The 26,792-nt window shown below is 44.6% G+C and overlaps 1 protein-coding gene across 1 annotated transcript; it reads left to right on the top strand.

Annotated features, from left to right (window-relative positions):
* Window positions 1–13,786: 13,786 nt before the first annotated feature.
* Window positions 13,787–19,784, top strand: CYP17A1 (cytochrome P450, family 17, subfamily A, polypeptide 1). The gene is given in 8 exon segments (NM_001009483.1): window positions 13,787–14,129; window positions 15,722–15,860; window positions 16,061–16,290; window positions 17,070–17,156; window positions 17,545–17,760; window positions 18,075–18,244; window positions 18,737–18,840; window positions 19,351–19,784. Coding segments are annotated over 8 exon segments (1,530 nt in total). The 5' UTR covers window positions 13,787–13,832; the 3' UTR covers window positions 19,638–19,784.
* The last annotated feature ends 7,008 nt before the right edge of the window (window positions 19,785–26,792 follow it).

The raw sequence follows: 26,792 nt of genomic DNA, 5'->3' as shown, positions 1-26,792 counted from the left end.
CAACAGGCACTTGAAAAGATGCTCATGTTGTTAACCATCGGAGAACTGTAAATTAAAACCACAATGTGATGCCATTCATAATAGCTGTTATCAAAAAGATCGCAAATAACAAACGTTGGTGAGGCTGTGGATAAAAGTGAACTCTTGTACCCTGTTGGTGGGAATGTAAATTGGTGCAGCCACTGTGAAAAATGGTACCTATGGAAGTTTCTCTCAAAAACTAAAAGTAGAACTACCATATAAACAAGCAATTCTACTTCTGGGAATGTATCTGAAAAAAAAAGGAAAACACTAATTCAAAAAGATACCTGTGGGCATGTCGCTGGTTGTCCAGGGGTTAGGACTCAGTGCTTTCACTGGGGACGGCAGGGTTCAGTTCATGGTCAGAGAACTAAGGTGCTATGAGCTGCAAGAGTGCAGTCAAAAAAAAAAAAAAAAGATACACCCCAATGTTCACGGCAGCATTGTTTACAAATAATCAAGATACGGAAGCAACTTACATGTCCATCAATGGATGAATGGATAAAGAAGATGTGGGATATAAATATATGCATATATATACACACACACACAATGGTATTTGATTCAGCTACAAATAAGAATGAAATTTTGCCATTTGCAACAACATGGATTGACTTGGATGGTATTACGGTAAATGAAATAAGTCAGAGAAAGATAAATACTGTATGATATCACTTATATGTGAAATCTAAAGTAATAAAACAAACTAGTGAATATAACAAAAAAGAAACAGATTCACAGGTATAGATAACATACTAGTGGTTACCACTGGGAGAGAAAAGAGGGGAGGGGCAAGATGGGATAAGGGATTGAGAAGTACAAACTACTATGTATTAAAAGAGCTACAAGGATATATTGTATAGCACAGGGAATTTAGCTAATATTTCATAATTGTAAATGAAATATAGCCTTAAATTTTTTTGAACCATGTTATATACCTGAAACTATTATAATATCAACTATATCTCAATAATTAATACATAGATAGATGGATAGAAGGTCTGAAAGACATCCTATGGATCTACCAGTGTAGTGGGTCAGAGGCCAGACTACAAGTGTACAATGAATGGGGAATAAGATAGAAACACAAATGTTCATCATATTATTCTACCAAGAAGTCTGATTGCAAATTGGAGGACAGAAATTAAAGGAAAATTAGAGAGGAACATAACATCAGTGGAGGATATTAAAATTTTGTTTGAGATAAAAGTCTTAAGCGTATTTGTCAACTGAGGAGAAAAAGCCAACCAAGAGGGTGAGTTGAAGATGCAGGAGGAAAATGATGAATGAAACAAGAATCTCTGGGAGGTCTGAGGGAACAGGGCAGTAGGTGGAGGCATCAATTTTTTAAAAAAATATATTAACACAGTCAGTTAATACAGTTTCTATTTCTATTCTTCTTTTTCTTCTTGCTTTAATGTTTAACTCAACCTTGAAATGGTAATGCATTTACATGGTTCAGTGTTGTTTTTGGCTACACCGCATGTAGAATCCTAGTTCCCCCAACCAGGGATGGAACCACGTCCCCTGCAGTGGAAGTCAGAGTCTTAACCACTGGACCACCAGGTAAATCCTCTCAATATTTTAAAAGGCATAAAAGGGTAGCCATTGAAAACTCTTCTTCCCGCCACCACCATACCCCCAGCTTTTGTGTGTTCTTAATTCTTCTTCCCATTGACAACCAAATTCATGAGCTTTTTGAGTGTTCTTCCAGAGACACCTTATATGCTAGCAAAAAAGTACATATATTCTTCTTCTTTTTCACATAGTTGGGGGAATTCAATACACATCATTCTTGTTTTTTTAAACCTAACAACATATTTGAGAGAGATTTCCCTAATAAGTATATAAAGTGTTTCCTCTTTTTCCTGATTGCATTTTATTTCAGTTTCCTATTAATGGAGGCTGTACATTGTTCATTTTGTATATTGAACCATGAGCCATCTGCAGTATATATTCCTAGAGTTGGAATAATTGGTTCAAAATGTATGTACACAAAAAATTTAGATCTATATATGATGGTGTGATCACTCACCTAGAGCCAGACTCTAGGTGGAGTCTTCAGACTCCAATCCTGGAGTGTGAAGTGAAGTGGGCCTTAGGGAGCATTACTATGAACAAAGCTAGTGGAGGTGATGGAATTCCAGCTGAGCTATTTCAAATTCTAAAAGCTGATTCTGTTAAAAGTGCTACACTCAAAACACCAGCAAATTTGGAAAACTCAGCAGTGGCCACAGGACTGGAAAAGGTCAGTTTTCATCCCAGTCCCGAAGAAGAGCAGTGCCAGGCAATGTTCAAACTACCACACAGTTGTGCTCATTTCACATGCTAGCAAGGTAATGCTCAAAATCCTTCAAGCTGGGCTTTAATAGTACGTGAACTGAGAACTTCCAGATGTACAAGCTGGATTTAGAAGAGGCAGAGAAACCAGAGGAACCAAAATGCCAACATCTACTGCATCATAGAAAAAGCAAGGGCATTCCAGAAAAATGTCTACTTCTGATTCATTGACTGCTGTTTAGTCACTCAGTCATATCTCTTTGCAACCCCATGGACTGCAGCACACCAGTCTTCCTTGTCCTTCACCATCTCCTAGAGCTTGCTCAAACTCATGTCCACTGAGTCAGTGATGCCATCCAACCATCTCATCCTCTGTCTTCTTCTTCTCCTCCTGCCTTCAGTCTTTTCCAGCATCAGGGTCTTTTATAATGAGTCGGCTCTTCACATCAGGTGGCCAAAGTATTGGAGCTTCAGCTTCAGCATCAGTCCTTCCAATCAATATTCAGGGTTGATTTCCTTTAGGATTGATTGATCTCCTTGCAGTCCAAGGGACTCTCAAGAGTCTTCTCCAGCACCACAGTTCAAAAGCATCAATTTTCTGGCATTCAGCCTTCTTTATGGTCCGACTCTCACATCCATACATGACTCCTGGAAAAACCATAGCTTGTGGATCACAACAAACTGTGGAGAATTCTGGAAGAGATGGAAATACCAAACCACCTTTCCAGACCTGCCTCCTGACAAACCTGTATGCAGGTCAAGAAGCAACAGTTAGAAACGGACATAGAACTTAGAATGGACTAGTTCAAAACTGGGAAAGGAGTATGTCAAGGCTATATATTGTCATCGTGCTTATTTAACTTATATGCAAAGTATATCATGCAAAATGCCCTCCTGGAGCACAAGCTGGAATCAAGATTGCTGGGAGAAATATAATATCAACAACCTCAGATATGCAAATGACACCACCCATATGGCAGAAAGTGAAGAGGAACTAAAGAGTCCCTGATGAAGGTGAAAGAGGAGAGTGAAAAAGCTGGCTTAAAACTCAACATTCACAAAACGAAGATCATGACATCTGGTGCCATCCCTTAATGGCAAATAGATGAGGAAGAAATGGAGACAATACAGACTCTTTCCTTGGGCTCCAAAATCACTGTGTATGGTGATTGCAGCCATGAAATTAAAAGATACTTGCTTCTTGGAAGAAAAGCTATGACAAATCAAGATAGGATATAAAATAGCAAAGACATCACTTTGCCTACAAAGGTCCATATAGTCAAAGTTATGTTTTTTCCAGTAGTCATGTACAGATGTGAGAGCTAGATCATAAAGAAGGCTGAGTGCCAGAAAACTTGATGCTTTCAAATTGTGGTGCTGGAGAAGACTCTTGAAAGTCCCTTGGACTGTAAGTAGATAAAACCAGTCAATCCTAAAGGAAATCAATCCTGAATATTCAGGTGGCCAAGGTATTGGAGTTTCAGCTTCAGCATCAGTCCTTCCAAGGAACACCACGGACTGATCTCCTTTAGAATGGACTGGTTGCATCTCCTTGCCATCCAAGGGACTCTCAACAGTCTTCTCCAACACCACAGTTCAAAAGCATCAATTCTTCGGGGCTCAGCCTTCTTCACAGTCCAACTCTCACATCCATACATGACCACTGGAAAAACCATAGCCTTGACTAGACGGACCTTTGTTGGCAAAGTAATGTCTCTGCTTTTCAATATGCTATCTAGGTTGGTCATAACTTTTCTTCCAAGGAGTAAGTGTCTTTTAATTTCATGGCTGCAGTCACCATCTGCAGTGATTTTAGAGCCCCAAAAAATAAAGTCTGACACTGTTTCCACTGTTTCCCCATCTATTTCCCATGAAGTGATAGGACCAAATGCCATGATCTTCGTTTTCTGAATGTTGAGCTTTAAGCCAACTTTTTCACTCTCCTCTTTCACTTTCATCAAGAGGCTTTTCAGCTCCTCTTCACTTTTTGCCATAAGGGTGGTGTCATCTCCATATCTGAGGTTATTGATATTTGTCCCAGCAGTCTTGATTCCAGCTTGTGCTTTTTCCAGCCCAGCGTTTCTCATGATGTACTCTGCATAGAAGTTAAATAAGCAGGGTGACAATATACAGCCTTGACGTACACCTTTTCCTATTTGGAACCAGTCTGTTGTTCCATGTCCAAGTCTAACAATTGCTTCCTGATCTGCATACAGATTTCTCAAGAGGCAGGTCAGGTGGTCTGGTATTCCCATCTCTTGAGAATTGTCCACAGTTTATTGTGATCCACACAGTCAATGGCTTTGGCATAGTCAATAAAGCAGAAATAGATGTTTTCCTGGAACTCTCTTGCTTTTTCCATGATCCAGTGGATGTTGGCAATTTGATCTCTGGTTCCTCTGCTTTTTCTAAAACCAGCTTGAACATCAGGAAGTTCACAGTTCATATATTGCTGAAGCCTGGCTTGGAGAAGCATTACTTTACTAGCATGTGAGATGAGTGCAATTGTGCAGTCATTTGAGCATTCTTTGGCATTGCCTTTCTTTGGGATTGGAATGAAAACTGACCTTTTCCAGTCCTGTGGCCACTGCTGAGTTTTCCAAATTTGCTGGCATATTGAGTGCAACACTTTCACAGCATCATCTTTCAGGATTTGAAATAGCTCCACTGGAATTCCATCACCTCCACTAGCTTTGTTTGTAGTGATGCTTTCTAAGGCCCACTTGACTTCACATTCCAGGATGTCTGGCTCTAGGTGAGTGATCACACCATCATGATTATCATGGTTGTGAAGATCTTTTTTGTACAGTTCTGTGTATTCTTGCCATCTCTTCTTAATATCTTCTGCTTCTGTTAAGTCCATATCATTTCTGTCCTTTATTGAGCCCATCTTTCATGAAATGTTCCCTTGGTATCTCTAATTTTCTTGAAGAGATCTCTAGTCTTCCCCATTCTGTTGTTTTCCTCTATTTCTTTACACTGATTGCTCAGGAAGGCTTTCTTATCTCTCCTTCCTATTCTTTGGAACTCTGCATTCAGATGCTTATATCTTTCCTTTTCTCCTTTGCTTTTTGCTTCTCTTCTTTTCACAGCTATTTGTAAGGCCTCCCCAGACAGACATCTTGCTTTTTTGCATTTCTTTTCCATGGGGATGGTCTTGATCCCTGTCTCCTGTGCAATATCATGAACCTCATTCCATAGTTCATCAGGCACTCTATCTATCAGATCTAGTCCCTTAAATCTATTTCTCACTTCCACTGTATGATCATAAGGGATTTGATTTAGGTCATACCTGAATGGTCTAGTGGTTTTCCCTACTTTTTTCAATTTAAGTCTGAATTTGGCAATAAGGAGTTCATGATCTGAGCCACAATCAGCTCCCAGTCTTGTTTTTGCTGACTGTATAGAGTTTCTCCATCTTTGGCTGCAAAGAATATAATCAATCTGATTTTGGTGTTGACCATCTGGTGATGTCCATGTGTTGAGTTGTCTCTTGTGTTGTTGGAAGAGGGTTTTTGCTATGACCAGTGCATTCTCTTGGCAAAACTCAGTTAGCCTTTGACCTGCTTCATTCCGTAATCCAAGGCCAAATTTCCCTGTTACTCCAGTTGTTTCTTGACTTCCTACTTTTGCATTCCAGTCCCCTATAATGAAAAGGACATCTTTTTTGGGTGTTAGTTCTTGTAGATCCAGCAATTTCACTCCTGGGAATTTATCTGAAGAAAACAAAAGGACTAATTAGAAAAGATACATGCCGTATGTTCATTGCAGCATTATTTTTAGTACCCAAGATATGGAAGCAATCTAAGCGCCCAATAATAGATGAATGGACAAAGAAGTTGTGATATATATATATATATACATATACCAGATTCAGACTCAAATTGATGAAAATAGGGAAAACCGCTAGACCATTCAGGTATGACCTAAATCAAATCCCTTATGATCATACAGTAGAAGTGAGAAATAGATTTAAGGGCCTAGATCTGATAGATAGAGTGCCTGATGAACTATGGAATGAGGTTCATGACACTGTACAGGAGACAGGAATCAAGACCATCCCCATGGAAAAGAAATGCAAAAAAGTAAGATGTCTGTCTGGGGAGGCCTTACAAATAGCTGTGAAAAGAAGAGAGGTGAAAAGCAAAGGAGAAAAGGAAAGATATAAGCATCTGAATGCAGAGTTCCAAAGAATAGCAAGAAGAGATAAGAAAGCCTTCCTCAGCGATCAATGCAAAGAAACAGAGGAAAACAACAGAATGGGAAAGACTAGAGATCTCTTCAAGAAAATTAGAGATACCAAGGGAACATTTCATGCAAAGATGGTCTTGATAAAGGACAGAAATGGTAGGGACCTAACAGAAGCAGAAGATATTAAGAAGAGGTGGCAAGAATACACGGAAGAACTGTACAAAAAGGATCTTCATGATCCAGATAATCATGATGATGTGATCACTCATCTAGAGCCAGACATCTTGGAACGTGAAGTCAAATGGGCCTTAGAAAGCATCACTATGAACAAAGCTAGTGGAGGTGATGGAATTCCAGTGGAGCTGTTTCAAATCCTGAAAGATGATGCTATGAAAGTGTTGCACTCAATATGCCAGCAAATTTGGAAAACTCAGCAGTGGCCACAGGACTGGAAAAGGTCAGTTTTCATTCCAATCCCAAAGAAACGCAATGCCAAAGAATGCTCAAATGACTGCACAATTGCACTCATCTCACATGCTAGTAAAGTAATGCTCAAAATTCTCCAAGCCAGGCTTCAGCAATACTTGAACCGTGAACTTCCTGATGTTCAAGCTGGTTTTAGAAAAAGCAGAGGAACCAGAGATCAAATTGCCAACATCTGCTGGACCATGGAAAAAGCAAGAGAGTTCCAGAAAAACATCTATTTCTGCTTTATTGACTATGCCAAAGCCTTTGACTGTGTGGATCACAATAAACTGTGGACAATTCTTCAAGAGATGGGAATACCAGACCACCTGACCTGTCTCTTGAGAAATCTGTATGCAGGTCAGGAAGCAACAGTTAGAACTGGACATGGAACAACAGACTGGTTCCAAATAGGAAAAGGTGTACGTCAAGGCTGTATATTGTCACCCTGCTTATTTAACTTCTATGCAGAGTACATCATGAGAAATGCTGGGCTGGAAGAAACACAAGCTGGAATCAAGATTGCCGGGAGAAATATCAATAACCTCAGATATGGAGATGACACCACCCTTATGGCAGAAAGTGATGAGGAACTAAAAGCCTCTTGATGAAAGTGAAAGAGGAGAGCGAAAAAGTTGGATTAAAGCTCAACATTCAGAAAACAAAGATCATGGCATCCGGTCCCATCACTTCATGGGAAATAGATGGGAAACAGTGGAAACAGTGTCAGACTTTATTTTGGGGTGCTCTAAAATCACTGCAGATGGTGACTGCAGCCACGAAATTAAAAGACACTTACTCCTTGGAAGAAAAGTTACGACCAACCTAGATAGCATATTAAAAAGCAGAGACATTACTTTGCCGACTAAGGTCTGTCTAGTCAAGGTTATGGTTTTTCCAGTGGTCATGTATGGATGTGAGAGTTGGACTGTGAAGAAGGCTGAGCCCCAAAGAATTGATGCTTTTGAACTGTGGTGTTGGAGAAGAATCTTGAGAATCCCTTGGACTGCAAGGAGATCCAACAAGTCCATTCTGAAGGAGATCAACCCTGGGATTTCTTTGGAAGGAATGATGCTAAAGCTGAAACTCCAGTACTTTGGCCACCTCATGTGAAGAGTTGACTCACTGGAAAAGACTCTGATGCTGGGAGGGATTGGTCAGGAGGAGAAGGAGACAACCAAGGATGAGATGGCTGGATGGCATCACGGACTCGATGAACGTGAGTCTGAGTGAACTCTGGGAGATGGTGATGGACAGGGAGGCCTGGCGTGCTGTGACTCATGGGATCGCAATGAGTCGGACACAACTGAGTGACTGAACTGAACTGATATATATATACAAGAATACTACTCAGCCATTTAAAAAATGAATGAAATCTTGCCATTTGCAATGAAATGGATAATGGATGGACCCAGTGGGTATTATGCCAAGTGAAATAATCAGGCAGAGAAAGACAAATTTGGTACTATTATCACTTATCTGTGGAAGCTAAAACACAAAACAAATGAACAAGCATAACAGAAGAGAAACAGGATTATAGATACAGAGAAGAAGGAGGTGGTTGCCAGAGGGAAAGGGGGTAGAAAGAGGAAATAAATAGATGAGGGAGATTAAGAAGTATAAACTTCTAGCTGCAAAATATATGTCACAGGTGTGAAATGTACAGTGTGAGGAATTTAGGTAATAAATATGTATTATCTTTGTATGGTGATAGATTGCAATTAGATATCATGGTCATCATTTTGAAATATATGTAAACACTGAATCACAAAATAAGGAAAGTAAGGAAGTATGCTTGTTCTAGAAAGAGAGAATACCAGAGCAGTCAGGGGAAAATTCTCAGAGAGAGGGAGAGAAGAGATGGGAAGATACACAAAGGAGGAGACTGACAAAGCAAGATTAGGGTAGGACTAAGTGAGGATATTGGAATCCCTGAGTCAATGATAAAGTCACTATTGTAAGAAGTTAATTCAAACTATGAATCCTGTCTCCAGAAAAATATATATTTATATGTATCTGCAAATGTTGCATGCAATCTCAGGAGGTCACAAACTCCATAGACACCCCAACTTTTGAAAGTAAATTTTTTTCTTTATGTATATTTTGTTACTTTAAAATTTTTTATTTTATATTGGAGTATAGTTGATTTGCAGTGTTGTGTTTAAAGTAAACTTTTCATTGAAGTATAACATACATATGAATAATTGGTGTCCCACTTCAAGTGAACTTGCTTGTGTTACCAGAAACCAGATCAAGAAGCAGAACATCACCTGTCCCTCAGAATCCCTACCTTTCAGCCATGAACCATCCTGCAAGATGACCACCATCCTGACTCCTATAACTATAGACTAGTTTGCTCTGCTTTTGAATTTTATATAAGTAGAATTATACAGGATGCATTCTTATAAGCCTGGTTTCTTTACTCAGTATTATGTTTGGGCAGTTCATACACATTGGTATATGGAGCTGTACTTCATTCATTCTCATGTCTATATCATAGCCCACTTTATGATGGATGACAGTTCATCCATTCTACAATCCATAAATATTTGGGTTTTTCCTGGTCTAGGAGTATTATAAACAGTGCTGCTATGAGCACTCTTGGACATGCCTTTTGATGAACATATGTACACATTCTGTTGGTTATACACCTAAGAATAGAGTTCCCAGGTCATAAGTTCTAGTAGATAATGGGTCTTATGTTTTTTGACAAGGAAAACAGGGATGCAGGGGAAGCGGAATTCATACAAGCTTTCAGTCTGAGTCCTAGTATAAAGTTATACATGTTTTGCATTGGTCATTTATCCACACTGAGAATGAAATAAGACCACAACAATCAAAGACTTGATGAATAAACCCAAGGAGAGATTCATTGAAAAGATTAACAAAAGTTCTGACAAGTCAAGAAAAAAATAGAAAAAAAATTTAAGAAATATTAATTGCCAGATGGACTCAGGAAGTCTCAAAGAGTTGAGGAGATCAATAATTACTGACAAAACTGGAAAATAATGTTAGAGAATTATCTCTCCCCAAAAGTGGGAGGGACCAACACTTCTCACGGTCACTTTTCTTTAGAGCTTCAAAAAATAGATAATTCCCATGCTATTTAATCTGCTTTAGGACATAGAAAAAGATTGCAAAATCACAATACTAAAACTTGACAATCCATAAGTAAGAAAACTACAACCCATTTTTTCATATGACTAGAGATGCAACAGAAAGAAAATCCTAAGTAAATTACAAAGAGAATCCAATCTGTATTAAAAGACAATTCTTTGGATAAGTTAGTATTATTCTAGGGCTCCCCAGGTGGTGCTAGTGGTAAAGAACTTGTCTGCCAGTGCAGGTGATATAGGAGATGTGGGTTCGATCTCTGGATTGGGAAGATTCCTTGGAGGAGGGCCTGGCAACACACTCCGTTATTCTTGCCTAGAGAATCCCATGGACAGAGTAGGCTAACAGTCTATAATCCACAGGGTTGCACAGAATTGGACATGACTGAATAAACTTAGCATCCTAGGAATGGCAGGATACTAAGAAATCTACTAATATAATGCATCTAATAATAATTCAGTTTTTGTCAGAGTCTTTAAAAATATGTATACATAGCCTTTGACCTACAATTCCACTTTTTTGAATTCTATCCTAAGAAGATATAACAGTTATATCCAAAGTTTTCACAAGGCTATTCCTTAGTGTTGTTTATATCAACAACAAAGACAAAAATAGAAACAACATAAAATGTCCAATAATACAAAACAGGGTCAGTTAAGCTATGCTCTACATATTAAATACATATGACCATGAAATAATATGTAGCCCTTAAAAATAATTGCTGTAGAAAAGCTTTTAATAACATAGAAAACTAACCATGCCAAAAAATGCATTAAGTCATTAAGTTTAAAAATATATTTGAAATTTTCATTTTTTAGCTACCTGTATTCTCCAGATTTTTTGCAGTTATCATGTATAACTTTTATAATATAGTGATAAGGATGTGAAGCAACAATTTTTAAAAATTCCTGTTTCTTATTTGTGTTTGGATGTGAAATATCAGAGAATCACCTTGGCATTCGCTTGAGGGACAGAAAGTCCTTTATTTTTCTCCACCAGCTGGTTGACCCCACTTAGCGCCCTGCTTGAATCATAGGCCTCACCACTTCCCACCGAGCTATCAAACGTTATACAAGATTTCATCCAGTCTGCCTAGCACTGAGGCCAGATTCGCCCTCCACTGTGCCCCTGTTGCTTTCCTGCTATGGAACTTTCAATGGCTTCCCACCCGCCCTAGCTTTCCAATTCAGGCTTCCAGAGCCTGATTCAATGTACTTGTCAGATCTTGTTTCTCAGGTACTGCCCCTTGCACACCCTCTTCAAGTCTGCAATCAAGACCATCTCACACACTGCACCTCTTTTAGCTTCCACGTGTTTGACTCCACTGCTCTCCCTTCCAACGGTGCCCTTCCTCCCCTCTCCCCCTGCCTCTGCCTATTAAGTCATCCTAATCTCTCCTTCAAGGCTTAGCTCAAATCCCCTTGCTTTCATGAAGACTACTCCAGCTCATACCTCTGACTCCAAATGGCCCTAAAAGTCTGAACAACATTTGAACTGTTGAAGTAGTGGGCAATGAGACAGCCTGCTTTACAAGGCCTTGTGGATTCATCTTTATCCTGAGCTCCCTGCCCTGCTGCCTTCCTGCTTAATTCCAGCAGCCCTTATACAAGTCAATACTCTTCAAAGTATGAACACTGGCAGATCACCCCCAGAGAGGGGCAGAAATTCCATCTCTCACCTTTGCGAGTCTCACTCAGTGGGTCATGGTTACTTGCCTGAGGACCCACCTCCTCTACGATGAATGACACCAGGAGTCACCTTGGTGATGACTGACACTCTCTTGTGACTGTGCCTTTACCTGGTTTTATCAAATCATTGATAAATACTGATTGAGCCACTGAAGGTGTACAGCAGAAGATGAGGATTTTGTTTGTTAGGAAGATATACTAATAAGAACTCAGAAAAACGAGGAAGGCCTTTTGACACAACAATGATTCTGGTGAATACTGAATGAGCATGTACTTCATGTCAGGCAGCACTTCTACATGCATTATCTTAGTGAGTCACAACAGCCTTAAGAAGTATATCCCAGGGCTTCCCTGGTGACTCAGTGGTAAAGAATCCGCCTGCCAACGCAGGAGACACAGTCTTTTGATCCCTGATCCAGGAAGATCCCACATGCTATGCAGCAACTAAGCCCATGCAGCACAACTACTGAGCCTGTGCTCTAGAGCCCGGGAGCTGCAGCTACTACCCTATGTGCAGCAGCTACTGGAGCCTGAGTCCCCTGGGTTCCACAAGAGAAGCCACTGCAATGAGAAGCCTCCCCACTGCAACTAGAGTAGCCCCTGCTACCCACAAGTAGAGGAAAGTCTGCACAACAATGAGGATCCAGTCAACAGTAAATAAACTGTTTAAAAATAAACATTAAACTTTTTAAAAAAGATGTTATTCCCATTATAGAGGAGGAAACTGAAACTTAAAACAGGTAAGTAACCATAAAGTTACTATCTGACCCAGTGATTCCACTTCTAGGTATTTACCACCCCCAAAATTGAAAACAGAGACCCAAGTAGATACTATGTTCATGCTGTGGACATGTACACCCATGTCCATAGCAGCGTTATTCACAGTAGCCAAAAGTGGAAACAACCTAAGTGTCCATCAACTGATGAATGAAGAAACAAATGGTGGTATACCCACTTAACAGAATGTTGTTCAGTCACAAAAAGGCATGGAGGGGCCTTACCTTGTAGTCCAGTGGCTAAGATTCTACACTTCTAATGCAGGAGGCTCAGGTCCAATCCCTGGCCAGGGAATCAGAACCCACATGCTGCAATGAAGACTGCAGATCTTGAGTACTGCAGCTAACTCCCAGCACAACCAAATAAACAAATATTTAGAAAATGAATGAAGTTCTGACATATGCTACAAAGTAGATGAACCTTGAAAACATCATGCCTAGAGAAACAAGCCAGTCACAAAAGACCAAATGCTATATGATTCCACTTACGTGAAATAGGCATATTCACAGACAGATTAGAGCTTACCAGGGACTGGGGGGAGGGGAAGGGGGAGTTATTGCTTCATGGATATACTTTCTGTTTGGGGTTGTGAAAACAGTTTTGGAAGTAGACAGTGGTGATGGCTGTACAACAACTGTGAAGCATATTCAGTGCTACTGAATTGTACACTCAAATGGTAAACTTCATGCTAAACCTTTTAAGTCATATAGCTAGAGAGCGGTTAAGCTAGAATTTGAGCCTAAACCCATCTAACAACAGGGCCCCTGCTCTTGACGCAAAGGTTTCACTCCCCCTGGCAAAAGCAGCAACTAGGAATAAAGAGAACTGGATTCTTGTCATCACTATCTGTGTGACTTTATTCAAGCCTGACTCTGGGAGGCCTCACTTTCCTCAGCTGATAAAATTGGATAGCTGTCTGTTGATTGTGATTTCATAGTACAGAGAGTCCCGAGCCGTGATTCCTGACCCAGATATCATTTGCTTCTGGCCTACTCTGGAGACGTTGATGGACAGGGAGCAAGGGACAGGGACTAGCTGTCTGTGCCCTTACCTAGCCCCTCCCTTAGGGGTGTGCCCTGGTGTGGAGCCAGCTCTTGAAAGAAACCTCCTCTCCCCTTCCCTCCCCATTCTGGGAGAGGACTACTGGCTGTGCTCCAGGATAAACTTCCACCAAGGCGAGCAATAACATAAAGTCAAGGAGAAGGTCAGGGGAGCCCTTAAAAAGGCCTTCTTGCACCCTAAGGTGGGTGAAGCCACTCCACAGCTCTTTGTCCTGCCTGCTGCCACCCGGACACAATGTGGGTGCTCTTGGCTGTCTTTCTGCTCACCCTCGCCTATTTATTTTGGCCCAAGACCAAGCACTCTGGTGCCAAGTACCCCAGGAGCCTCCCATCCCTGCCCCTGGTGGGCAGCCTACCATTCCTCCCCAGACGGGGCCAGCAACACGAGAACTTCTTCAAGCTGCAGGAAAAATATGGCCCCATCTATTCCTTTCGTTTGGGTTCCAAGACTACTGTGATGATTGGACACCACCAGTTGGCCAGGGAGGTGCTTCTCAAGAAGGGCAAGGAATTCTCTGGGCGTCCCAAAGTGGTAAGTAATGCCTCTCATCCCTCCCCTCACCAGCCCCTGGGCACGTTGAGCTCTTCAGCCAAAGCCATGCCTGCAATGCCCCTTCTAGTTCCAGCAACCTGTGATTCTTCCAATAACAGACTGGTGGGGCTATGGGTGGGGAGTGACCCCTCAGACCTCACCCAGGCTCTAAACTAGGCAGGAAGAAGTAAAGGAAGACTTTATTTTCTGGCTTTTTCTGGAGGTGGGAAAGGGTGGGAGTGGTGGTTTGAGGGGTCAGGGAGCCCTTACAACATCATCTCCCCCAGCTGAAAAAGTGAAAGTGTGAGCCGCTCGGTCTTGACCGCCTCTTTGTGACCCCATGGACTAGCCCACCACATTCCTCGCTCCAGGCAAGCATACTAGGGTGGGTTGCCATTTCCTACTCTGGGCAATCCTCCTGACCCAGGAATCAAACCCAGGTCTCGCCCATTGCGGAGAAGTTCTTTACCATCTCAGCCACTTGGGAAGCCCAAGAGTCTAGCTCTCTGAGCCTGAAATCTGAGCTCTCATGATTCACTGAAAGAGTGTATGTAAAGCATTTAGGCCAGTGCTGGAAGTTCTCAATAACTAGCCTTGATGAACAGAGTTCACATGGAAAACGGGTTAGTGATTCCTGTCCTCCACAAAAAGTTGTGAGGGGGAAGTACCCTGATTCTTGGAGAGCTGGGATCACTATTTTCTTGGAGCTTCCTGGAGCTGTTCCAGCCCTAGGGAGCTGACCTATGCAAGCACTTTCAAGGAGGACGCTGAAGATTCAACCTGTCGAGCTTTCTGTTTGCTCCTGGGGGCAGAAGGCAGTGGGAGCTAGTCATCCAGCAACACTGCCAGCCTCTGACACATCACCTGGCTGCAGGGTACTCCCCTGAATGTCCTGGGCAAGGCCCCCTGGCTGCTTATCTTTGATCAGACCAAGGCTTGACTCTTCTTTGCTTGGGCCAGTCGGCCTGGTCTGTGGGCCAACTACCCTCTCCCATCTCTGCTGGGCTGGTCTCTCCAGGGCAACGAGGAAGGAGGCGGCTAGTCTGATGGGGCTTGCAGATCCGGGGATAGAAGAGGGGAGGTCTGGGGGGACCTGTATAGTTTTGGGGGTCCTCTGGGCAGAAGCAGCTTGGCCCAAATCCAGGCTGGTTTGACAAGACATGTGCCTCTGCAGATGTGGCCCTGTAGTGGGCACACGGCTGGCAATGGAAGGGAGAACTAAAAGGGGGCACAGCTGCTGTGCCTTTAGCAGCCCCCATCCCCAGAGGACCCAGGGAAGGGCAGGGGCCTGGTGTGTCCTCAGTCTCTGCTCCTACAAGTTTAGAGAGTCCATCCCATCACAGCTGCCTCACCCTGTCATTGATCTGAACAATCTAACTCAGGGTTCTTTCTTTCGCCTTACTCTGTCTCTCTGTTGGAGCTGGAAGTGTCAGGCCAAAGGTTCTGTCCTACCAAGGCCTTGCCGTCAGGGTGGAGTGAAGCAGGGAGCTCTGCAAGGAGGCTGATGACAGGTACCAGCCTCTTTGCCCTCGGTGAGGGCAGGTGGATGGTGCCTGAGTCCTTTGTCCTATGTCCTTTCCTGCTTTCCAAAGGCCACTCTAGACATCCTGTCAGACAACCAAAAGGGCATTGCCTTTGCCGACCATGGTGCCCACTGGCAGCTGCATCGGAAGCTGGTACTGAATGCCTTTGCCCTGTTCAAGGATGGCAACCTGAAGTTAGAGAAGATCAGTGAGTGCCTGGCTGGCCCTGGGCTCAAGGAGCCTGCAGAGGGTTGGGGAAGGGGAGGGTTCTGGGTGCCTCCATTCCACATTTTCTTGGCTACCACTGCCATCTGCTGGACATCTGCTGTCTTAGATTCAGATGGAACTGGTCGAGATGGGGGTGAAGGGATGGCTCAGTTCCTCCCTCACATCCCCCTCTCTGCTCAGTTAATCAGGAAGCCAACGTGCTGTGTGATTTCCTGGCTACCCAGCATGGACAGTCCATAGATCTGTCCGAGCCTCTCTCTCTGGCGGTCACCAACATAATCAGCTTTATCTGCTTCAACTTCTCCTTCAAGAATGAGGATCCTGCCCTGAAGGCCATACAAAATGTCAATGATGGCATCCTGGAGGTTCTGGGCAAGGAAGTTCTGTTAGACATATTCCCTGCGCTGAAGGTGAGGATGGGGCCAGGCCCTACGGGCAGACCTCAGCACACCCTGACAGTATCCCCAGTTCTTTCCTCTTACAGTTCACTCCAGACCCACATTTTTCCTGACTACCTCAATTACTGTGACCTCTGCCTCCTCTGACTCTTCAAAATCTTGCTGCTTCTCTACAGAAATAGGTTTAGCTTTTACACTGTGCCCTGTGATACTCATGGTAATGCTGGTGGTGGGGTTTAGTCACTCAGTCGTGTCTGACTTTGGCGACCCCACGAACTGTTACCCACCCGACTCCGCTGTCCATGGGATTTCCCAGGCAAGAACACTGGAGTGGGTTGCCACTTCCCTCTACAGGGCACCTTCCCAACCTAGGGATTGAACCCACGTCTCCTGCATTGCAGGCAGAGACTTTACCCACTGAGCAACTGGGAAATGCCATGTGCCAGTACCAAAGCTCCACATTCATGAATCACGCATTCCTTTTGGAAGTGGGCTTTATTATCCCCATGCAGATGAAAATACAGGCTTCAAAAAGTTAAGGAACTTAATCACGCCTTGAGACTCATGTCTGTGTTACTACTGAGTAAAGTCTCAGTCATTGCTAGATGTTCGATTGAAGGGGGAAGGGGAAGTGGAGGTGACTCCTTTCTCCCTTGTTTGGAATTGTCCTGGTTGTCACTGATGCTCCCATTCCGGGTCCCTCTCCTGCTTTCCATTCTGGCTGAAGGTTGGGATCAGGGTGGGAACTCACCAGGGACGGCCAGGGAGAATCTAACATTTCTACTTTGCAGATTTTCCCCAGCAAAGCCATGGAAAAGATGAAGGGTTGTGTTGAAACGCGAAATGAATTGCTGAGTGAAATCCTTGAAAAATGTCAGGTAGGTGATGAAGCAGAAGAGATGACGAGTTAGGTGGAAAGTGGCAGGAGAGCAGGGTAGGGTCCGTTTTGGACAGTGTAGCAGCTCCAGCACCTAGCAGAGAGCCTGCCATGTAGTAGGTGCTCAATAAAACCTGACTTAACTAGTAAATAGGAGTAGAGACGTGAGGAACTGAAGAGGACGCTGAAGGGTCCCGTCCACCCCGCAAATTTAAAGAGGGCCCAGTGTTTTCTCCACTCCCACAAGTTCATGGGTCCTGACGAGCCTCCCTCCACTCCCTCATTCCCAAGTGGGAGAAGCCTTTGTGTCTACAGTCTGGGTGAGAGTATGGCAGGGGTTGCAGATGGGGCTCCTTCCTCTTCATCGTCTCCCAATCTCACCCAACCAGGAGAACTTCACCAGCGACTCCATCACTAACTTGCTGCACATACTGATGCAAGCCAAGGTGAATGCAGACAATAACAACACTGGCCCAGAGCAGGATTCAAAGCTGCTTTCAAACAGACACATGCTCGCTACCATAGCGGACATCTTCGGGGCTGGTGTGGAGACCACCACCTCTGTGATAAAGTGGATCGTGGCCTACCTGCTACACCATCCTTCGGTGAGTTTCTCTCCACCCGAGCCTTCCCAAGCACTCTTGACCCCAGGCACTCTCACTTCTGCTCCAGAGGAAGGGAGAGTCAGTACCTCGGGATTTCTTTGCAGGATGCCTGGGCTGAAGCACCCTTTGCCCAAGCAGTGGTTGGCTCTCGTCCTTCGGTGGAGCTGCCCCATCTTCTGCAAGCAAAGCCGGGGTTGTAGAGCCACCACTGGGAAGGGTCTTGCCCTTTTGGGTGTGACAGTAGGATTCTTCTAAGCCCTCGCTTCTCCTGGGCTGATACACCCTGGTAACATCCACCCTGTTCTGGCCCTCAGTTGAAGAAGAGGATCCAGGATAGCATTGACCAGAATATAGGTTTCAATCGCACCCCAACCATCAGTGACCGGAACCGCCTTGTCCTGCTGGAGGCGACCATCCGAGAGGTGCTCCGAATCCGGCCTGTGGCCCCTATGCTGATCCCCCACAAGGCTATCATTGACTCCAGGTGTGCCTTCCCTCCCAGGAACGTCCAACCCACCTGCACCCTCCCCCAGCATCTGACTCTTCCAGCTGGCTGGTCAACCTACAGTCAACCACTGACAACCGATCATCCTACCCATGACCCTACTGACCAGTGTGTCTTCTACCCACTGACACTCACTCACCCATCGACCTGACCTCCCTCAGAAGCTGCCTGCCACCTGGGAGACATGTGCTCCTACCCAATCCAAAACACACACGCAGCAGCTCAATATGCACACCCACAGGCCCTAACAGACACACAAGTGTTGATCCCAAGTGCTAGTCAGGAAGAGAGGGCTGGATTCACATTCAATCTGGCAGAAGCTGAGGAGAAGATGCAGGAGTGGGCATGAGGGAGTGGCATGAGGGAGCAAAGGACTCTTTTCCCCAGGGTAGGGACCACGGAGACTTGGGGCAGAGCAGGTGGGGAAGGACAATACTCCAGACCCTCTTTTCCTCTCCCTCTCTGGGGCAGCATTGGCGACCTTACCATTGACAAGGGCACAGACGTTGTGGTCAACCTGTGGGCACTGCATCACAATGAGAAGGAGTGGCAGCAGCCCGACCTGTTCATGCCCGGTGAGTCCCTGTTCTGTCCTGCCCCCTGGCCACACAGCGCCCTCTGTGCCCACCTCTCCAGCATTGCTTCCCTTCTGCCAAGCTTCCTACTAGAAGACTCCTGACTCCCACTACATGGACCTGTTGACACCCCTAGCCTACCCGACACTTACCCACATTCTTCACAGCTGGGTTTCCCACTCTCCTTCCACCAACTGCAAGCTCCTCTTCTAAGAAGGCCCATAGGCATACGTCTCCTGTGAAGTCAGCCCCCTCTCCTGTTGGATGGTGCCATTTTCATCTGTTTAATACACCTTTTCATCCTTTCTGAATATTCCATCTTCTCTGTGTGATTAAGGGCTACCTGAGAGCAGGGCATTTATCTCTCCTAAGATTGCCGCCCCCCCAAATAAGGCTGTCCACCTTCCCAGACTGGGGCTCCCCAGGCAGGGCCTTGTCCTTCCCCAGTCCTCTACTGACCCTGGCCTGGCCCCTGGCTGATGCCTCTCCATGGCCTCCCCGTTTCCACAGAGCGCTTCTTGGACCCCACGGGGACACAACTCATCTCGCCATCGTTAAGCTACTTGCCCTTTGGAGCCGGACCCCGCTCCTGTGTAGGTGAGATGCTAGCCCGCCAGGAGCTCTTCCTCTTCATGTCCCGGCTGCTGCAGAGGTTCAACCTGGAGATCCCGGATGATGGGAAGCTACCCTCTCTGGAGGGCAATCCCAGTCTCGTCTTGCAGATCAAACCTTTCAAGGTGAAGATCGAGGTGCGCCAGGCCTGGAAGGAAGCCCAGGCTGAGGGTAGCACCTCATGACTCCACCCTATGTGACTCCCACCCCACACAATTAGAGGAGCTCCCCCACCCTCTCCCACCATTCCTTCTTCCTCCCCGCCCCCTCTGCTTTCTTTCCCAGCCTGCAGCCCTGGCAGTGATGTGCATAAAACAGTTTCTTTCTCCAAAGGTCCCTGAGCAGCTCATTCATTTGTTCACTCATTTCTTTCAACAAATTTTATTGAACACCTACTACGTGCCGCTCACTCACTGTCCTTGGACCTCATGCTCCTTGGCCTCATGAAATTTAAAATTCTAATGAGGGCTGACAAATGAACATTCCAGAGACTCATAACTGCTTTGGAGTCAATTATACTGGGTGCTGATGATGTGCGGGGAATGAAAGGCTGGGGAAGCATGAAGACTGGGGGGAGGTGCCCCCTGCTGAGAGAGCAGCAGGGAAGAGGCTCAGAACACTGGATTAACCTGCCAGTCTTTCACCCCTGGACACTTACGAGGAAAAAAAGTTCTCCCTTGAGGTATCCTGGCAATCCCTCATCACTGGCTTCTTCTGCCATAGAATAAATGCACGGAGAAGTATGCCATCTTCAGCAAAAGTAAGTAAAGTTGCTCAGTCATGTCCAACTCTTTGCAACCCCATGGACTGTAGCCTACCAGGCTCCTCCCTCCATGGGATTCTCCAGGCAAGAATACTGGAGTGGGTTGCCATTGCCTTCTCCAGGGGATCTTCCCAACCCAGGGATCAAACCCTGGTCTCCTACATTCCAGGCAGACACTTTAACCTCTGAGCCACCAGGGAAGCATGGTGCAAAGCTGAGAGACAAAGTAGCAGGGAGCATGTGACAAAGCAAGCGGCACTCAGAGAGCAGGAAGGCAGTTCTACTATAGTGTCTGCACAGCTGGCCAGGAGGGCAAGTCCTTTCCTTCTGTATTAGCTGTATCATTGCCCCTCCTGTTTGAAAGCAGAGATTGCAAACTGCTGGCCCATGGGCCCACTACTGAGTTCTATGTCCACGTGGTACCTTTGTTTTACAATTAAAAAAAAATGAAATTAACTGTCAACATCTTAAAATGAAAAGGTTTCATACAGAAATTCTGATTTCCAGCTTCTGAAAATCCCAGGGCCATATTAGATAAGGTCACAAACATACATGGCCTCTAGCTCCACCTCAGCCTCCCCAAAACCCCTACTGTCCAAAAACCCCATCTGCTTGACTCAAGCATGTCACTGCCTAGTCCCTGTGGGCAACTGATGAGCTCCTCCTGCTCTCAAGTTCAGTAATACCCCATTCATCCTCTCACTCTGAGGTTAAGGCCTGCTCAGAGGCCCAAATATGAATGGCAGACATCTGAACTCTCTAGACCGAGGCTCCAGCTACATCTTACACGTGCCACGAAAAACAGCTACCTAGACAAAAAGGAGGGTCCCTCTTCTCTGACTGAGGAGATCTCTAGCCAGTCAGGAAAACCTCCAGCCACAGCACTCAGGAAATGAGACAGAGAGCCAAGTTCTGCCTGGTGCCTGTGTTTATCAAGCATCTGGCTAGGCGTTTTTATCCAAGTTACATATTCCTCTCTTTGTACAGGAAACCAGGAAACCGAGATTCAGAGTGATCACACAGTTAGAACAAGTTTTCTGGATCTAAAGCCTGAATTTTAGTGGGAGAAAAATCTGAATGATTAGCAGTTATCCTAAACTTTCATGCTGGATGCTGACAGGCACAAAAATGACAGATAAGACATAGACTTTGCCTTTGAGGAACTTTGCAATTAGTAAACTGTTAGGGTAAAAAAAAAAAAAAAAAGCTTCTGTTTGAGTTCTTATTGCTGAAAATCTTCCTAAAATATTCAGGTTCATTTTGTGCCTCAAATACAGTCTAATCAACAGAATTCATTCCTTTTTTTTTTCCCTCCAATAATGTGGCAAAACCTCAGGGTCATAATTTGAAGCAATGATGGTTATGTATACAACACACACATATATATATAGTCAGTTTATATAATACACAGTTTTACAGGTCTCAAAAGTTTTTCAACAGTCAGCCTCGCCTTTGAGCCTGCCAGCCAGTACCCAACAAGAGATCAGAAGTGCTACCACCCTTATCTTACAAAGGAGGAACTGACACCTAGCCTAAGGCTGCAGATGACAGAATTGAGACTGTCAAAACTCGGATCTTCTGACTTTCCGTTCAGTATTCTTTCCATGACTGGGCTCTAGCTCATCAAAGTCATTGCTTTACCTTGAACATGGCTCCTGATGAAATCAAATAATCACTTTGCCCAAAAAGAGGTGCAGTTTTCAAGGGGATATGAAATATTGAAGGTACATGTTAACTTGTTGCTGATGTACTTTGAGAAAGACTCACTACAGTTTCACTGGACAGTGAAGGACAGGTGGGGTCTCAGAGCCCTTCTTCACTTTAAGCAAAATTCTAAATTTAACCTCGTTTTTTCCTCAGTAGTTCCACCCCACTGCACCAGGCTTTTGTTGGGGGCAAAAGAAATATTAATAAAAATGAGGCTTACCAGTCGTGTGTCTGACTGTCTAGAGACCAGTGCTCAGTCACTCACTCACATCTGACTCTTTGCGGCCCTATGGACTGTAGCCTGCGGCTCTCTGTCCATGGGATTCTCCAGGCAAGAATAGTGGAGTAGGTTACCATGCCCTCCTCCACTAGAGACCAGTACCAGAGATTTATTGCCAGTAGAAAGTTCAAGGAAACCCACTGGCTTCTACCTCAACAAAGGGTTACATTAAAAATGTTACCCCTGAGCGAACGGATACAAGACTTCTTAAAATCTTCAGACTCCAGAGGCTTTCTTCAAAAGGTTGAATAAACTTAAAGAACTTTCTGAATTTTAAGACCTGACATCTAAAGATTAAAAGAGACATCAGATGATTTAGAAGAAGGGGAATTTAGTATCCCCCTTTTCTGTTATCAAAGATAGATTATAACGCAGGTCAAGAAGCAATAGTTAGAACTGGGCATGGAACAATGGACTGGTACAAAATTGGGAAAGGAGTACATCAAGGTTGAATATTGTTACCCTGCTTATTTAACTTCTAAGCAGAGTACATCATGCGGAATGCCCTCCCGGATGAAGCACAAGCTGGAACCACGAGTGCTGGGATAAATACCAACAACCTCAGATATACAGATGACACCACCTAAATGGCAGAAAAGTGAAGAGGAACTAAAGAGTCTCTTGATGAAGGTGAAAGAGGAGAATGAAAAAGCTGGCTTAAAACTCAACATTCAAAAAACGAAGATCATGGCATCCAGCCCCACTCCTTCATGACAAACAGTTGGGGAAACAATGGAAACAGGGAGATTTTATTTTCTTGAGCTCCAAAATCACTGTGAATGGTGACTGCAGCCATGAAATTAAAAGACGCTTGCTCCTTGGAAGAAAAGCAATGACAAACCTGGACACCGTATTAAAAAGCAGAGACATCACTTTGCTTACAAAGGTCCATATAGTCAAAGCTATGGTTTTTCCAGTAGTCATGTATGGATATGAGAGCTGGACAATAAAAAAGCTGAGTGTCAATGAACTGATGCCTTTGAACTGTGTTGCTGGAGGAGACTCTTGAGAATCTCTTGGACTGCAAGGAGATCCAACTAGTTAACCCTAGGGAATCAATCCTGAATATTCATTGGAAAGACTGATGCTGAAGCTGAAGCTCCAATACTTTGGCCACATGATGGGAAGAGCCGACTCATTGGAAAAGACCTTGATGCTGGGAAAGACTGAAGGCAGGAGGAGACAGGGATGACAGAGGATGAGTCGGTTGGATGGCATCACCGACTCAATGGAGAGAGACAGAGTCAATGGACAGAGTTTGAGCAAACTCCAGGAAAGGGTGAAGGACAGGGAAGCCTGCAGAGCTGCAGTTCCTGGGTTCATATAGTGTCAGACACAACTGAGTGACTGAACAACAATAAGGGCCACAGCAACAGGCATCCAGCTTGAAATATGGGTTGTTTTTAAAATAACTGTAGCTTAATTGTTCTTTAGGTCTCCCCAGGAGGCTCAACGGTAAAGAATCTGCCTGTCAAGCGGGAGATGCAGGTTCCATCCCTGGGTTGGGAAGATCTGGAGAAGGAATGGCAGCCCATCCCAGAATTCCTGCCTGGAAAGTCTCATGGACAGAGGAGACTGGGGGGTTATAGTTAGTGGGATCACAACATTGGACATGACTGAGTAACTAAATAACCCTTGTTCTTTAAGCTGTATAAAGTTATTGATATTTGGGCAATTCTGAGATTCTACCCTTCTGGGGGTGGTTGTTCAGATTTTTCAGAGATAAAATGTCAGTTCTAAAGGGGTTTGATCTTATCTACTGGCCATAAAAAGTGAGCTCTAAACCTGTCCTTGAGAAGGCACAGTTCCTGCTGATTGGGGCAACCAAGATGATAAGATTCTAAACTTCTGGGCAGATAATGCATATTGCTTAGAAAGCAGCAGGAAAAAGTACCCCTGTTTCCTTCCTCTTTATTAAAACACCTCAGCTCACCCGCCCTGAAGCCTGTGGCTTGTGACTGCCTCCTGAGCAGAGTGCCACGCACTATGTAGCAGTAGTTTTCCGCCCATCCTGTCTCCACCTTGGCTCATCAGCCCTTGGTACCCGCAGGATCAATCCCAGACAAGCCAAACCCACAGATGCAGAACCTACGTGTGCTGAAAGCCAAGTGTACACAGTTATTTTACATGGAGGACTTGAGCAGCCTAAGATATTGGTTACCTGCAGGGCTTGTGGAACCAAACTCTTGTGAACACTGAGGGACAACTGTACTGACATTTGGAGTCAGATAATTCAGGGACGACAGAGGAAGAGATGCTTGGATGGCATCACTGATGCAATGGACATGAGTTTGGGAGGGCTCTGGGAGTTGGTGTTGAACAGGGAGGCCTGGTGTGCTGCAGCTCATGGGGTCGCAAAGAGTCGGACACGACTGGGCAACTGAACTAACTAAACTGAATTCTTTGCTGCAGCAACCCTACTGTGCATTATAGGATGTTCAGCAGCAATCCTGGCCACTATTCACTAGATGCCAGTATCAACACCCCACTCCACCCCTGGCTACTTGTTGCGACAATCAACAACGTCCAAACACTGCTAAAAGTCCCCTGGGGAGAGGGGCAAATTGCCCTCAGTTTAGAACCACCCTTCCAGCCAAACTGAACCACACAACTCAGTGCAGACTCGTGTCTCATCCAGTCTTTGTCACCTGACTGTCCTTTGGGTTCCCCAACCACTCTGTAAATTCCCTAAGTGAAGGATGAGGTCAATCTCACAAGTGCACCTATTCAGCAAAGGATTAGACACACAAAAACCTTCAGAAAATACTCATCCTTGTGACTTGATGATGAAGTATCCCCATGGGCTGTTCCTCTCCCATGTTCCCCATGCCTCTAAGCTACGCTGTACAAGCAGCAGCATGAAGGGATCCTCCAAGGATTAGGCCAGGGCTGAGGCGACATAATTTCTCATGATTACTTGAGACCGACCCACGGCTCCCTGGGCTCACAGTGACCCAGAGCAATCTGAGCCTGGTTCATCAACCCGGAATCTTACTTCCAAGGCAAGGAAATGATTGCATGTTCATATTTGCCTATTTTTGTTGGCAGCCCATCCCAGCCTATCTGAAGCTTCCTCATCACAGTCCAGAACCACATCCCAGAACCACACCCCAAAGAGTGGGAGGTCATAGGTATTCACACCACTGCCTGGGGGGTGACCCAAGGATTTCCAAACCCTTGAAGAAAACCATAGGATAGGCTGTGCAATATTTGAAACCAAGAACGAGACCATGCATCACAGTTCAGTACAAACTCCTGAGAACATGTATGTTAACCAAGAGACCAAACAATAAAGAATACTCTGAATCCCTTGATGCAATGCCCAAGGGAACCAATGTCTTCTATGCACCTCAGTCGCAGCAAACAATTCACCACTTGCAAAAAAAGAAGTCACTGTGTCACACTCCAGCTGCTGGTCTTCAAAGCCTGTCTCCCTCTCTCCTGAGATGTGTATTTTCTGCCACTGTCCCTCCTAGCTCTTTCAGTTAAAAGAACAAGACAGGTCAAGCAAGTGACTTCAGATTGAATCTCCATTTTCGGCAACAGATGCCTCTCCTGAGGTAGGTCCAGGTTCAAGTCCAGTTGAGCCCTTTCCAGAGGAGCAATGGCTACAGAGCAAGCACAGAAATGGCTAAACCAGGTCAAATTTGCAGGGCGTTTCAACTCACTGTCAACAACAAACAGATCAACAAACAGAATCAAGATTAGTGTCAAGGAGGAACTGTCATCCAGGTGTTAGGGAGTCAGGGCAGGGGAAGGAATTTTATAGCACAGTTTGGTTTTTATTCCCAAGTAGCCGCATATTACTCTCTTCCTAGACTAAAATTTACCTCTTCAAGGAAAAGGGGGGAGGGGTGGATCAAACTCCTGGGATATTATGGAGGAAGTGAATGTTTTCTTTGGCCCCATTCTGGATAAAAGTTTCAAAATCAGTCTTCTTTTCCACTGAGTTACTGTCCAGTCTTCTGGTTTGTCTTTGCTTTGATAACAGGAATGTGATAAAAAAAAAAAAAAACAAACAAAAAAAAAACCCATTTCTCTAAAAAAGCAGCTTCTTGCAGCAGAGATGGTTGGTGGGGGGGTGGGGAGTGGGTGTTTAAAAAAGTCACCTTAAAAGCTTGGATGAGAACCACCCTTTCTGTTAGGTGACAGCAGGGAAGTGAGGTGTTCTATGGAGCTCTTGCTTGGAGTATTCACAGATTCTTACAAATCAGTTCCAATATGAATTTCAGCTTCCACCTCTGGTAGTACAAACAAGTGCTACCCTGGTGTCTGCTGCATTATATAAAGCCAGTTACCTTCCAGCAGGGTCTCGCTTACTATGTCCTAAACCTGGTATCAAGGATAAAAAGCCCACACAGGAGGGTAATGGTGACTGGGAAACTCAATCCTAAGATGAGGAAGACGGCCGTGGGGAGGCAGTCTGACAGCAGATTTGCTGCAGAAACTCCCCCTATGACGTGCAACAGCAGGACAACACTGAGGACGTCTGCCTCCAGAGTTGCCACTGCTGCACCAGAGCTCTGTGATCTCCAAGAGTTAACTTCTTAGTTTCAGTTGCATCATAGGAGAAAGGAGATAAGAACTCCT

This window comes from Ovis aries, chromosome 22 (assembly GCF_016772045.2).
Source record: "Ovis aries strain OAR_USU_Benz2616 breed Rambouillet chromosome 22, ARS-UI_Ramb_v3.0, whole genome shotgun sequence".
Classification (NCBI taxonomy): Eukaryota; Metazoa; Chordata; class Mammalia; order Artiodactyla; family Bovidae; genus Ovis; species Ovis aries.
This window is presented reverse-complemented; position numbering and strand designations above follow the sequence as displayed.